This window comes from Trematomus bernacchii, unplaced genomic scaffold (genome assembly GCF_902827165.1).
Source record: "Trematomus bernacchii unplaced genomic scaffold, fTreBer1.1, whole genome shotgun sequence".
Taxonomy (NCBI): Eukaryota; Metazoa; Chordata; class Actinopteri; order Perciformes; family Nototheniidae; genus Trematomus; species Trematomus bernacchii.
In genome coordinates this window covers 1,464,909-1,480,971 of record NW_022987581.1, presented here as the reverse complement: position 1 = coordinate 1,480,971, position 16,063 = coordinate 1,464,909, and the positions used below count along the sequence as shown (strand labels likewise).

Genomic DNA, 16,063 nt, shown 5'->3' with positions numbered 1-16,063 from the left:
TACTTATGTTTGTCGAGATATTTTATTCTTAAATTGGGCAAGAATAGTACAAGAATACAATGTACAGTCGAGTATAAGATAGGAATAGTTATTTGATTTATTAAAATAGAAAAGTCTGATTTAAAAGTGTGTTCTGGGTTTATTGTTGAAATACTGAGGATAATAATTAAACTCTGTTTCTCCGAGTTCAGACCAAACGATAAGATAACAACTTGGTGGTATTGTCTTTAAGAAAACAACTGTTTCAAGTGTGACGACCCCTCCACACCACTAGGCGTCCCGTGGTCTCTCTCTCACATCCGGTGCTGTGGGGCCGGCATTTACCTGATGAGCTGCACCTGGGTCGAAAAGCCTACAAGAAGAGAGCCCAGCCAGATACGCGTCGCTCTCTCTCTCTCATTCCTCTCGCACACTCACTGTTTACTTTTGTGTCCACTAATAAAGGATCGTTATATTTCCATACCCCTCGTCTCGCCTCCCAGCTTTTTGTTACAGCCCAAGAGCCGGGTTGTAACACAAGTTTAACGTACCGGTGTTGTCTGGCATGGAGGCCTGGTCTGTGTGGCGCTCCTTCTTGAAGCTCATGTTCCCGAGCTGCAGCACAGAGGAGACCACCTTCAACAAGCCTGCACAAAAACAACAAACGGGAGCATTAACAAGCTTTTAAGTTGCTGACATCAGCAGGTAAACATAGGCAGAGTCCCACTCGGGGAATAAAAGTGAATTTGTGTTGGGAAAATACTGAATGTCCTCTTCCAATATCAGAGTCCACATGATAACAAAGGTATCCCAAGTGTAGCTGTGTACATGACAGGATGTATGATTACCTAGAAGAGCATCAGGACTGTTTGAGGCATATGATAGCTATGTGATTAACATGATGATTCAGCCTCTATGGAGATAGACATATGACAAGCATGATCATTTCTGACGTGGAGCTAATCTGAAGTAAACATTGAATACTGCTTTCTATTCCTCCATCTTGTGACTGTGTAACTCCCTCTCTTGGATATCAGCATGTGAAGGACACTGTTCAGGAACTAGTTGATGCTCTGGATGTGATGACTACTTCCATTCTGGAGAGGATCAGAGATACATGGATCCTGAGATTGAAGCTCAAGCCGGTGACGAGGGATTATTAAACATTTTAAGTATTCAGAAAAAGTCAGATTTTTGATGAAAAAAAGTCAGAATTCTGAGATTGAGAAAAGACAGAATTTTGAGAAAGTGAGAATTCTGAGATTTTGAGAAAAACAACTCAGAATTTTGAGGAAAAAAAATACAGGATTTTTAGAAAAAAAGTCAGAATTTTGAGATTTTGAGAGAAAAAGGCAGAATTTTAAGATTTTGAGAAAAAAAGGCAGAATTTTGAGGAAAAGTCAGAATTAGAAAAGTCTGGATTTTGAGATTTTGAGAAAAAAAGTCAGAATTTTGAGGAAAAAAGTCAGAATTTTGAGATTTGTATGTGATGACTACTTCCATTCTTGATAAATAAAAAAAATACATGGATCCTGAGATTGAAGCTCAAGCCGGGGACCAGTGATATCTTCCTAACAATTTGAGAGTAATCTTCCATACCGATCAGCTCATCCTCGGGGATGCTCATGATCTTGAAGGCCTCCAGAGTCTCCGTGAACAGGTCCTTGTCCTGCTGCCCGGGAATAGTGACGTTCCCGTTGGAGAGGAAGCGGTAGTTGTTGTAGCTCTCAAGGAGGAGTTCCTCTGAGAGAAAAAGGATGGTTGCAGTGAGTTAAATGACAAAAGAGAGATGGTAAAAACCCTTAGTAGAAGGCCCACTTTTCAGGATTAACACTCTGCAAATACTCTCAGAAAGTCGTGTGTCCCTTACCTCGCAGTTTATCCCCGGCCCCCGTGAGGAGGTAGTAGAAGAGATGGAAGGTCCTCTCGTCTTTGGCCTGGCGAATGGCACGGGATTTCTCCAACAGGTCTAGTGGTCAATAGGTCAAGGACAAGTTCTCGAATACCATCATGACTACATTTCAAAATCGTGCTGTGATTCACCCAAAAAAGGCTTTAAACACAAGCCAACAAGTGCTACGATATCTTCTTATCATAAGAGACGCAACTAGTTTCATGGACAGTATTTGGGATATACAGTGGCGGCGACAGGGTATGGCTGGGGTAGGCTACAGCCATACCAAGAAATGGCTTAGCCCCACCTTGAAAAATGATGTTAAAGTAAGCATGTTGAGAACACGGCTTGCGAAAATATACGGGTCGTGTCCACAGCACACAAACTGATCCTGCTGTTACAACAAGTGCACGTTACTGATGCAATATGGTTGAGACCATTCGGGGGTATGCTAGAAGAGGGGTGCAAGGAATAGTCTAAGTAGTGGGGGAGTTTTATACACTAAAGGTGTGGAAATTCTCTGGTGTTATAATATCAGCGCGGCCGCCGTCAGATCAAAATGCCTCAGAATGTAATTTGAATAGACCTACAGCCAATCAGAGCAACGCAACGTTGGGTCTGCGTCATGCCTTACTGATTGAGATCAATCGGAACCACCATCCAGTATCCCCATTGGATCTTCAACGTGTACTATCATACGTCACGTTCACAGTGATCCCTTTTTATTTACTACAAGACAAATGTGCCGTTTTTATTTCATACAGTTCCATTTTGATTGAGAGAGGGAAATAATCTAAACCTCACGCGTGGCGTTTCACTGTCAAGGGGGGCGATATAGCGTGTATGTAATTACATTGCAAATACTGACTTGAGCCCCACCACTGCATGGGTTAGCCCTACCATAGATTACCCAACAGAAATACTCTGGAGCCGCCACTGGGGATATATATATATTCCTCTAAATATCTATATAATTTTATTCTAGGATTCATTATGAACACAGGCACATTCTTAGAAGCACTTTGAATGCTGAATTTTACAAAGCCAAACAAAGTCACAGCACAGTATGTAATAAAAACGTTTCTAAAAAGGCTACGAAATCTCAAAGATGTTTGGATGTATTGAACATGACCGGGACGCAATGACCGTATGAAGGATACAAGTTTCAATATTGGCTCCAACGATGTAGCCATTGACATCAAAGTTGATCCTGATGAATTTTCCCTACAGGAGGCAGGGAGAACACACAGATTTAAGAGTGGTGTGTGTGTGTGTGGAAAAGTTATTGAAAAGTCTGAATCGGAACATGTAGTACTTACGAATCGGGAAGAGTTGTCGTTTTTGACGGTCTTGGCGTTTCCGAAGGCTTCGAGGATGGGGTTGGCCTGCAGCAGCTGCTTCTCCAGCTCCCCCTGGTGGAAAGGAACAGAACAGCAAGGCACAAATATAAAGTACACGTTCCATTTGTTTACCACAAGTAAATCATAGGGAAGAGTATTAGGGCCAAGCATAAGGGAGTACAGAATGAGGAGGAAGGTTTTTAAGATGGTATTATTGAATAGTATTTGGCATTTTGAGAAAAAAGTCGTAATGTTAAAGAGTATAGACGAACTATATTTTCAAAATGGGTTCACATTGCGTCTCAAGATTTCAACTTAATATTTTGAGTTGGGTCAAAAAAAATGTTAGACGTTATGACTTTTCCAACTTTACACAACATATTTTTAAATAACTTTCAACTTTAAGAAAATAAAAACTCTTATCTTAACAATTTGCCTTTATTCTCTAAATTTAAAATTTGAATATTTCTGGACTTTTTATTCCACCTTTCAAATTATTATTATTTTTCATTTCAACTTTTTATTGAATTTTCCATTTTATTCTTGACTTTTCAACTTTTGAAAAATGTAATTTACTTTCAACATTTGGACTTATTCTGGCCATTTCAAATTAACTCGATTTTTTATTACAATCTCAAAATCCTAAATCTATCTACTCCATTTTCCCTTTATGCCCGGCCCTAATGCTCTTCTGTTAAAATCATGATAATTCTCAGCAACGGATATATCATCAGATCTTCAAGACTCTTATTCTCATCTAGTATTCATTTATAATAACTTTAATTAATTGTAAGGAACTGATTACTTTGCTTCTTTTTATTAAATAACATGCTGAAATAGAAATTCCCCACGATGTACTTACGTCCGAGGAGAACATGGAGTGAACAAAACATTTCAACATAAAGTGATAAAAGGAGGGAACCATAAACACACCCGAGCAACACACAAACACACCCAAGCATTTCCCCCACACAAAACGTCATGTTAGTGCCCAAACCTGCAAACACCCAGAGACCCTCATCAGTAACCCATCACCCAGACAAGTGAACACCACACAAAACAAACCAACAAACAAATGCTCCTTCCTGCTGCAATATCACTTTCAACCGCTTCTTTCTGGCTTTACTGGTTTGGTTTTTGCTCAAGGTTTGCTAAGAATGTAAGCTTTGCAGATCACTCGAACATATCCAGCAAAAACATGGAATGACTTCAGCAAGAAATCATAAAAGGTAGTGCCTTCTGATTCATCGGTGAAGCACATGTTAAGTAGAAATGTCTGTCGGATATCTGTGAACTACCCGAGTGTCATTAATTAGGCTTTCCAGTGTTTTGTTGACCTACTGAAGGTCCTGGATTGTATTTTTTTATAAGAGTGTACAGAGGAGTTTAGAGCTTCATTCATAAGGTAATTAAAATGTAAAATCAACATCTCAATGCCAATAAAATTAGTATTGTATTTGTAGATTTAGAAATCCAAATTGACATCATCTACAAAAAAAGAAATAGTTATGATATCTAATCTAATATCGTAAAAAAACACATGTAATTTATTGATTATTTCATCTGATCCTGGACTGCTCACTAAACATATTTATGAATGTTTTAAATAAATAAGAAGCTGATAACAGGTGTATGTTGAACACACACACACAACGCCCAAGCTGTTTTAAAAATATGCAAAAAGAGAAAAAAGCACGATGAAACGTTGGACGCACAGAGTAGCGATACAAAATGATGAAAAATTCAACCAGACAAATAAATCTTTGAGACCAAAAAAATTGCTGTGTTTTTTCCCAGCAAAGCCCCCCCCCCCCCACCCTTTCCTCTTATCCTCCCATTGTCTGGCTGAATTTTTCACAGGAACACGTTTGGCTGCCACTGATCTGCAAACAAACTTCCTCCCTGCTTCCTATTGGCTGCCGAGACATGTCACCTCTGCCCTTCATACAAAGTGACTCCCAGCGAGGGGGAGGAGAGGGAGGAGGATGAGGGTGAGGGTGAGGGCGGGGGAGGAAGGTGGTGACAGAAGCAGGGGGGGAGGGGAGGGGGGGGGGGGAGCGAATGGAGGGAGAGAGTTAACTCACATGTGACAGGAACGAGCTGTTCTGTTGATGGGAAGAGAGAAATACAACAACCTCAAAAAAAAGGGATGATAGACGTGGTTTTCATCAAACCCCACTGTGTTGATTTCGAGATAACAGCAGAGCAGCTTTTCCACACTCTGATGTAATGTGAGGGTCTTAGACTGAGTTATGATTCTGATGAGAAGACGCAGGTAAATACATCACACATGAGGTAAGGCCTCTGGTAAATGTTACACATGAGAGTGCCAGGAGATTTTAAAAGCTGTACTTAGATTATAACCTGATGAACTCTGAATTTTGTAACTGAAGTAATATTAAAAAAAATTATACTAATAATAAAAAAGTTTGATGAACTATGGGAACAAATAAATACAAATAATAATATTTTAAAATTATAATAATAAAGTGAATGTATTTGTTGAAAAATTGGGGAAAAAAACTCAAATATAATAAAATAATAATTTAAATACACAGGATTTAATAGCTATTGCTGTGAGATGGAAATATATGCAATGTAAAAATAATAATAAAAGAGTTCAAGAATTTGATGAAAGATGGAGAAAAAATAAATACAATTATACATAAATAATAATAATAATGTTGTATGCCTGCCCTGTAAAGATATGACTTCCTAAAATGGAAATATATGTAAAAAAGCTGCACTACTGTTTATCTGGCTGTTATATAAATGTTCCTTTGATGGCAGCTCGACCACACAGGAGTTTGTCTACTGGATTAAAATCATGCACACACACACACTCTAGTGCGCACACACACACTCTAGTGCACACACACACACTCTAATATCACACACATCACAGTCACAATGAAAGATGTCTAAAAACAGGGGAAGGGAAATGTCGTTCCTCACCTGAAAATGAAAATCAGTGAGAGATGGAGGAAGGGAGTAAATAAATGATAAAGGGGGAGTGACTGGAGGATGTAAGAAGAGTTAAAGGGATGCTCTGTGTGATGAGAGGCAGGACTGACCTGGTCTTTCTTGGTCTTGTGAGAGGAGGCAACGTGAGCCAGATACTGGATCACCTTCTTGGTGTTCTCAGTCTTACCGGCACCGGACTCTCCTCTGTGGGACAAACGGAGGGAGATGCAGAGTCAGAATAACAAGAGGAGGGCTCTAAAAACACAAGATGTATGTTTTAAAAATACATTTTGAACACAATCTATTTTATTTCAGTTATTTTTGTACTTCTCGTCTTAGTTTATACATAGAAAGAACATATAAACAATGTGGATTCAGCTGAGGAAAAACGGGTAAAAAAGAAAATATAGGTTATAGTGTGAATAGGGTTGCAAAGGGGCGGAACATTTCTGGTAGGTTTCTGGTAAGTTCCCATGGGAAGTTAAGCTGGGGAATTTTGGAAATATTGCATATTGGAAACTTTCCATGGGAATTAATGGGAACTAACTGAATTGAGGGTAATGTAATCTAATCATATCCAAGCATACATATAAACATTTTGTTTTGTCATAAGAAAACCCATGCAAAATGATACAATTAAAAAAACATGACATTTCAACAGATTTATTTGTAAGTAGAACAGAACAAGTTTTAACTTTATTGAACAATCATTTTTTTTCATTGAAGAACAAAAACATGAATGTTGAGTTAAATATTACTTCTAGAAATCATGTGTGCATGTGATGGAGGAATGCACAGTCCTGTAGGGGGTGTGGTCTCAATAGCCATGCAGTAAGCAGTGTGCTATGTGCTATGTGCATGTGATTGAGGAATGGCATGGATATTCAAGTGTACTTGAATGGCATCTGTTTGTTTTAGTCAGATTATGCTAAAATATACTTTCCCCAACTATTTAATTTAAGTTCCCTATAGATGAGTAACACCTACGTCACTTCCGGGCGACAATTACGGCCCCGCCCACTTTTGGGGGAAACCAACGCTGTCATTTGAATGGCGGTCAATTCAAATTCTGAAGTTTTGGCCAATCCGATCAGACATTTTTGAAAACCGTGGATTTTCGGATCTTCAAAGAGCCCGATTACGATGGGCAGTCAGGCAAACAATTACATTAAATCATTTGAAATCGACGATCGGTCTCGATATATAAAATGAAATTTAAAAAAGCTTTAAAAAGTTAAAAAAGAACTATAATTTTAAAAACACAAGATTTAAGGAATTTAGCTCAATTATTTTTGTTGCTAAATTGAAGATGAATACAAAAAAAAGTATATAAAAACCAACAACTGAAGTTAATCTCTGAAACAATCCCAGTTGTATTGAATTCATTCTCCAAAATTGATAATGTTAAACCAAAAGGTGTAGCTATTCTAAAGTTGTTGCAAACTTCCATTATATCTCTTTTTCTCAGAAGTAACTTTGCACAAATGTAACAACTAAAAGAGTCATTTTAATACCACACTAACTTCTTGAATATATTATGTGATGTGGACATTTGTAACTCACGTGCAAAGAATGGACTGGTCTTCACGATCTGCAGAAAAAATATGCAAATGTTAAAACATGTCACCTTCTGCAGAACAACTATGCTAAGTGCTAAGCATACTGTATGTTATCACCACAATGCATACAGTTCTTTAGCCGGTACAACAGGAAGTCTATTAGCCACAGACAGGAAATCCATATCCGGCTTCCTGTGACTGTAAAGGGGCGCTACCGGGTTTCAAACTCACCAGCCAATTACCCTCAACTCCCAAAAATGTGGTCTGAAATCTCCAAACATGGAGAAAAAGAGCACCAACGGAACGGAGAGGGAGTTGTTTTTTTTATGTGTGGTGCATGACAGCATATCATCAGAAACAAAAAAATAGGACAGCATACAGGGCTTAAGAAACACATTACCATAAAAAAAAGCTGTGCAGGAAATGCCAATTAGGTGCTCTTAATGTGCGGGGTTGGTTGTAAATGTGGATTAAAGTCACAATTACTTCCTATATAGGTAATGTGGAAACGGATAAAAGCTACAAAAAAACCAGATACCATAAGGCAGACACAGGACATCTGCCACAGCAAACGAAACACATACCAAAATACAATTCCAACTAAATGACTTCAAAGTTAGTTTTAAATTGAAACTGTGCTGCATCAGTTTTAAAAATACACTTTGCGAAGAGTCTTAGATGTAAGATGTTCTTGGTTTCCTCCTGTTTACATTAAATATTAAACAAGAAACACTCCTTCCTTGAACGAGAGCGTTGGAGAACTCCGCTACCAATAAAGTCCAATATTCTGGAGCCATTGTTTTCCATTTAAAAGGCTGAAACTCAATATACAAGCTACTCCCATGTACCTAATTAATTTTTTAGAGCAGGTAGTGATGCAGATCTACTGCCTATATCACAGTATGTATAGGAACGTAATCGTCTCACAGGAGTCGTATAGTTTATAGCTCCAAGCAGTACCACTCTGAACAGTAGCTTCATTGACAATGAGGTCTTAAAGGGACCAGTATTACAAGCAAGGGGCTGTTTGAATACATGGGAAAAGTCTTCATGGTGTAGTGGACTTTAAATTCCCCTTCACTATGTCCCTCTAATGTTCTCGTGGTGCCTTACCCTGCATCATGCTTCTGTAAGCCGTGTCAGTGATGGCGTAGATGTGAGGCGGCATTTCGTGCCTCTTCTTGCCCTTGTACATGTCAACGATCTCCTCCGAGTAGATGGGCAGGTTCTTGTACGGGTTTATCACCACGCAGAAGAGCCCGGAGTATGTCTGCAGGGCGGAGAGAGGAGGCGTTTAGGAAGAGATGGCAAAACATACATTTCAGCAGGATAAACTCTATAAATGAACACCAATTTTGTAATGTTTTAAGGTTAAATGCAACCGCCAGAAGTTAAAAGCTAACGCTAGGCTATAAAGGAAGGACATCACGGTCACATGACTTCACCACCGCTAAGCTAAAGGCGGCTAATGTTGGGCTATAAAGGAACTACAGCACGGTCACATGACTTCACGTCACCACCGCTAAGCTAAAGGCGGCTAATGTTGGGCTATAAAGGAACTACAGCACGGTCACATGACTTCACGTCACCACCGCTAAGCTAAAGGAGGCTAATGTTGGGCTATAAAGGAACTACAGCACGGTCACATGACTTCACCACCGCTAAGCTAAAGGAGGCTAATGTTGGGCTATAAAGGAACTACAGCACGGTCACATGACTTCACCACCGCTAAGCTAAAGGCGGCTAATGTTGGGCGTGATGATGTTTATTCATCTGATTTAGACACTTGTTAGCAACCGCCTTTTATAAACTCACCAGTGGGGTATTTATTGATGTATATTGATTTATGTCGTAGAACCAAAATGTAAATGATCTTCAGCTTGTGTTAGCCACAGACCTTATTTCAGGCTAACAACCAAAAACACATTCAGATAAACCATTGACTTTGAGATGGGAAGCATGAATGGCTAAATTGCTTGCTCATTCACGGGTTTTAGAACTCATTCCTGCACCACTCTTTTGAACATCTAATAAAAAGCAAAGTCACTAGTGGAAGAAGATTTGTCCTCATTGACTCGAGAATCAGAATCATGCTCTCAGACGCAGTGCATGGACTTCTCTATAAAATGAGGAAGCTCTCATGTACTCAGCACTGATTCAATAACAAGCTTCCCTTCCCCCCACCAAGACTCACTGAGAGTTTCTCATGATTTGTTAGCCTCCTATATTATTATGTAATCTCAACCCCACCCTGCTGCAACTTTGAACTGAAGATTGACCGAGCGAGCTGCAGCTACTCCACATCCAAGTATCTCAGGTAGAAATTATCTTTTCTGCTTTGAACATTAAAACACACTTTTATTCCTTTCCCTAAACTCCACTACATGTTTCCTTTTGTGTATCTGTTCCCCTCCTACCATCATTTTTTTTTTTTCCAGCTGCATTCCTGTGCTGCCCTCCCAACATTTCTGTACCAGGCGTCTCTCCCTCTGTTGTACACCCGCTCTCCCTTGAGAGAAAAAGCTCAGTCGAAAAGACTCCAGAGCCCAGAGGCCCTCTAACCGAGCGTAGCCTGGGTCTCGGGGGGGGGGGGGGGGAAGACAACAGGCCTGTGTTGATATGACCGGGTCACACTACACACAATCAAAGAGACCAAATCACTCCCAGCCCCACCACATGAGGATGAAAAACATTCACTATGGGGGAAGTAATAGCAGTTGCAACACGATTTACATTCCATGTCCATCACTACAAAATAAATGGACGCCCATCCTTCTTCTTCTCCAACTATCTCTCTTGGTGCATTGTTCCCGGCAGCTTCCTGTTTACAAGAGAACTCCAAACACAGGGAGTGCAAACAAGACGGGGTGCAGGGGGAGAAACGCTCGCATATTTAACAGATGTCAGAGTTTCTTTGCAGTGACAATTTGCGTATAATGGTTTGTCTTGAACAATGGAGCCTAATGAGATAATTAGGACATTAAATGGTTTGGAGACGGGCCATGACAGATTGTTTTCTTTAAGCCAGAGGGGATTTCGCAACAATTCAAAAGAAAATTCTTCAAACTAGGGCTGGGCTATTCGGGGAATATCAAATAACACAATATTTCTTTGGAAATGCTTTGATATTTTCACCATTGTGTTGGGCTGACTATTGATACCTTCACAAAATATTCCCACATTGAGATCTTTGATAAATTATCATTATCAATCCGGATATAATGACTTGGTGGTTAAAGATAAGAATTGGGAAAAGACATCCCTTTACTGAGATGCAGCCTTGAAACTAGGAAAACACACCACTTGTAGAATAGGATATGCCCTAACATTCAAATACTGGCCAAATTGAACCGTCCCATATATTCATCCCAATTACAGCCACTTCCAAAATCTAAGATCTGATGAGTTAACATTTTACCACATCTGGTTTCCTCGTCTCAAAGCCAATGGTTTCTAGAATGTGTTTTTGGTTAGATGCATGAAATACGGTCTGTAGAGATGTTTTGTTCTATGACAGTAAATATGTCAGTAAATACCCCACTGGTGAATCTAAAACAGCGGTTGCTAACAAGTTTCTAACTGAGACAACTAAACGTAATCATGCGCAACATAAGCCACCTTTAGCTTAGCGGTGGGGACATCATAAACACGTGTTGCCACAGATGCTACAGAGCAGAATCCAGATCAAATGCACGCATGTTTTCTCTCACTGATCGTGCTGTTAAATGTTTGTTTTTCATGTATTGTGTCTGTTGATGTTACACATGGAGCTGCTGTGATGCAAGGAGCATTTCAGACTTGATCTGACCATTAAAGTATTATCCTATCGTACAACTCTATTACGATTGTGCCCCCTTGAAGGCTGCGTACTCACGTATATGAGCCCCGAGTAGTATCTCTCCTTCAGGTTGTGCAGCACCGACGCTTCGTTCAGGCAGGTGAGCTCGGCCATGTCCTCCACCTTGCTGAACTTGGGCGGGTTCATCTTCTGGATGTCGTCCTTGTTGACGCGGACCTTCTTCGCAGAGTCGGCCAGCTCCACCACGCACTCGTCGCCGCGCTCCTCCTTCACGGAGCCGCACTCGAAGCCCAGGCGCTCCGAGGGAACCCATACCAGCTTCTTGGTGGCCCAGTCGGCCTGAGCCAGAGGGTTGTTGACCGGGTTGCGGTCCACGTACAGGAACTTGTCTGCGGCCGACATGGTAGCTGTTTACAGAGAGAGGAAGGCAAGGAAAGTTTATTTATATAGCACCTTTCAACACAAGGCAATTCAAAGTGCTTTACAAAAATTAAACACATTAAGAAAATGGCATTTAAAAACAGTCATTAAAAAGCAAAGATAATAAAATAACATAACAAAAAAATAACTACATGGATAAAAGCAGCGGCAAAAAGAAAAGTCTTCAGCCTGGATTTAAAACTAGTAAGAGATACAGCGGACCTGCAGGTTTCTGGGAGTTTGTTCCAGATGTTTGGAGCATAATAACTGAAGAGAGAGTGTTTCTTGTTAAGGCAAGTTTGTGTTGTCATGAACAGTGGTTAGAAATGTAGATATCAATTAGGGGTCAACAACTAATCGAAATGTTATTGAAATGGCAATATGGACTAGTGGAATATCCAAATCACAATGCAATTTTTGGTAAAGGACAAATATGAGAAAATAGGATATGAAATCCTTGTTCTGAATATGGTTTCAAAAAGTTATCATTCTCCTCAATATTGTGAAATCATAATGCAAGATCAGGCAAAAATTGCAATTAGTTATTTTTTCTGATTCAGCTCTAAAAATCTCTCAAACCACATTAAATCAAAAGTTAGATGATTCGTGATGTGTGTACATTTTACAACCACTAGCCTCACTTCAAACAGTGCGAATATGACCATCGAGTAACGTGCCATATGTATCGGGCCACACCCACATTCCTATTATGAATATGTATGGGTCAGATGAGTGCGTACTGCCATAGAAAAGAGAGTGCACTTTATAGATAACAAAATAATTGATGAGAAAAACACATTAAGAACTGCATTCGCATCACAGACAGGAGATACTTGGGGAAACTCTGGTGCCAGCAGTTTGGAAACTCAACTGAAAGCAATGCATTTTCAATATACTCCACACAGGCGTTTATGGGCTTAGTGAATGAAGAAATTATCTTGAGTTATACAGCAGAACCATCTAAGACGCATTGCAAACACACTTATACAGGCAATGATGTCAAAGTAACAGTGCCTCTTCTTCACATTATATTTGAGACGTTTAAAATGTCCTATAATGCGTGCAATAGTGGCTTGGAACATGCCACCAAATTTGGGTTTTAATATACAAAATGTGTGGTTTCTTTTTCCCAACTGGCTTGCTGCTCCAGCACCCTGTGGAAAGCCTTGGCATTGCGACACGTCTTCAATAAAATCTGGCAGCAAAGCAGGCAAGAGGGATGCGTTTCGTGTTCAGGGCCAGACCTTTGCTACCCTTTTATCTTCACATGCAATCTCTGAGGAATGCTCAAGTCTCCTCTGATGGGATGTACGGCAGGAAGAGTCTGCTGGAGTGAGGACGGGTCGACATAAAAACACAACCATGTCGAGCGAGGCTCTGCAATACTTATTTTGCAAACGGCTGTGAGCAATAAATACAAATTCCAGTGGCTGGACACGGGGAGGAGCAGAGATTTAAGATTATCTCGCAGTTTTTCAGAGTGATCAAATAACTGTCTGTCTGCTGGTGGGAAGGCAGCATGTCTGTGTTGTCATTACCATGGTTGGTTGGGTATCTGCTCAGAAGCGGTTAGGGGAGGGGAGTTGGCTGTGGGTGATTTTGGAGAGATAACGAAAACCTCTGCCTGGCCCTTATCAACTAAACAGTTCCAGGGACTAAACCCAGTAGGTTCATCAGGAAACACAAGTCCCCTTTGTTCATTACCGTTTGTTTCTTCCTCGGAAAAACCATAAAGATAAGGGATCAAAGCAGTTAAGAGAACAAGTGGTGGGGTATACAACACCACTCATCATGCTCTTTGTAATATTTTCTCTCACTCTCTCTCTCAGATTTAGAATACATTCCTATCCCCTTACATGGATACTAGCCACAATCAATAGGTAGCAGTGGAGGCTTGTGTATTCACTAGGCAGCAAACTTTCCAACACGCTACGATAACCGTTAAGAAAGTCAATGGTTAATGTAGGCAATGAAGTGGTGTGATTTGTACCGAACAAATATTTTTTCTTATGTCTGTAAAATACTGTAGTAGTCGAATCCCGGAAAAACTCTGCACCGCCAAAGTAGTGACAAAAATCCCCTCCTGCAATTTGCATATTGAAATAGTTCATTTCACAAATATATGTTTCCTTGTTGTGATTTGGGAGGCAACTTGTCAAACTACATAAAGTTTCTCATAAGAATTGCAGTAAACTTAAACAAATGGTTGATGTCAAATGCATAATCAACTACACTGCTAATTTCTTATACAACTACATCATGTAAAGGCATATAGACAACAAGCTCTGCACAAGCTGCTCCTCCTATAATACACTTCTGAAGGCTCCCACACAAAGCATGTTGTTGACAGGGAGTGCTGCGGGTTAACCCATATAGAAAGTGACTAGACCAGCGCGACCAGTTTGGAGCAAGAGGAAGAAAGAGATCTGAGCCGACACACTACAGCGAGAGAAGAGACACTCGGGCAATTAACTGAACATGGTTTGCTTTCACTGACACCGAGGAGACCTTACCGTCACAATTATAATTCCTACACAGCGGGAGAATGACACCGTTTTCCCTGCAGCACTATGGTGGTTGGCCTCTTTTGGAGTTGTCTCACCTCCAACATTTTTGCATAACAGCAGAGGTCAGGTTCAAACCAGCATAACATTTAGCATCATGTATGACAAATATCAGCTGGCAGTGTTTCATATCTCCATGAGAGTTTTTTGCGTCGCATTGTTGGCAGTGGGGCGAGGTTGTGGTGCCAAATCTCTTGCTCAACATCAGTAAACACTGCCTTTACACAACTTTGCAGAAGTTAGTTTAAATGCAGGAGAATTGGTTTAAAGAGCAGATGTGTATTTTAACGAATAGGGGGAAAACATTGGATTAACTTCGAGAAGGTCAACCTACAGGTCATTTCACAATTCAAACGTAATCTCCAAAAGATTCTTGATATTAGTTTACTATATTTTTCAAGGATAATGTGAGCGCTTCAATTATTATGATTCTCACTAATATAGCAAAACATATCACAATAGCAATAGTCAAAAAAGTTTAATTTAGTTTCCAATTTTTCCAAATCGTGCTGCCCTAACATTCAAATATGCTAATACTGGCCACATTGAACTGACCCATATATTCATCCATCTCCAACTATAGCAACTTTGATCCTCAATATCATCAACTATGCTCCTGACAAAATGCAGTCCAACTAACACAGCATTCCTCATCTGAACTGAAAAAAAAAGTGTCCGACCCTTGAGAGCAAAGGGAAGAGGTTGCTGCGTTTAACAGGGTTATGTCGGCCCCGTCTGTTCCGGCACATTAACCCCGAACTGTGAGAAAGAAAGCAGAGAGAGAGCCATTCTTCTCATGACCCCTGCCTCCCTCATGCCTCCCTCCAATCCTCCATCAGACTGCGCTACAGCTGACGTCCATCACCGCTACACCCGCCTCCAAACTCATCTCTAATATGGACCCCATCCTGAACAGAACGTGGGGCAAATTAGTCCTGCTTTACCTCTCAGCTGGCACCCTCCTAACACCCCCCCCATCCTCTCCTCTGTTGATGCAGTCTTTTCAGGGTCGCATTCCTCCCGTACTCAGCCTTTATCAGGGAGCAGCAGCATTCCTCACATTTCTCAATGCCTGCCCCCCCCCCCCCCATCACACCGGCAGTCATGTGTGCCTTTAGGAGTTTCATCACTCATGGGAGATCAGCATCATCTGGCAGTAGAGCTGCATACATCGAACAGACCTAAGTGCTCTCATTTCCTTTGTGTACGTTCCCATGATCCTTTCAAATTCGCTGCATTACTCGCTCCACTACATTGGGATAAGTTGGCCCCATGCAGGGTTGAATCCGAACCATGGCTGATTATAATCCCGGTAGCTTTGTTGCAAAAGCAAGAACAAAGAGAAGAACAGGATAAACACGCCTAAAGATGAGTGTTGCTCAGGCTCGTTTACTTTTATCATTGTACTCAAGGTGCAGGTACACATCATAGACGCCATAAAAGAAGCAAATAAAACAACTTCTAACAAACACAGACACCATCTGCTGCTGCAGTCTAATGGATTAAGCGTGTATTGCAACTAAAAGGTTGTTTTCATTACCAAT

The 16,063-nt window shown here is 40.5% G+C and overlaps 1 protein-coding gene across 3 annotated transcripts in view; it reads right to left on the bottom strand.

The window, feature by feature from the left end:
- LOC117480000 (myosin-9-like) overlaps positions 1-16,063 on the bottom strand; it is a 58,540-nt gene that overhangs the window by 32,372 nt on the left and 10,105 nt on the right. The window contains exons 2-11 of one of the 3 annotated variants that reach the window (XM_034127139.1): positions 11,611-11,942; positions 8,850-9,006; positions 7,741-7,768; positions 6,288-6,381; positions 5,298-5,318; positions 3,193-3,285; positions 3,034-3,097; positions 1,850-1,948; positions 1,579-1,722; positions 531-626 (exon numbers count right to left, since the gene is read on the bottom strand). In XM_034127139.1, the coding sequence (XP_033983030.1) occupies positions 531-626; positions 1,579-1,722; positions 1,850-1,948; positions 3,034-3,097; positions 3,193-3,285; positions 5,298-5,318; positions 6,288-6,381; positions 7,741-7,768; positions 8,850-9,006; positions 11,611-11,937 (1,123 nt within the window). In that variant the 5' untranslated portion in view covers positions 11,938-11,942. Of the gene's footprint in view, positions 1-530; positions 627-1,578; positions 1,723-1,849; positions 1,949-3,033; positions 3,098-3,192; positions 3,286-5,297; positions 5,319-6,287; positions 6,382-7,740; positions 7,769-8,849; positions 9,007-11,610; positions 11,943-16,063 lie in introns of those variants that run through there. The other 2 variants (XM_034127137.1, XM_034127140.1) reach the window with 2 other exon arrangements.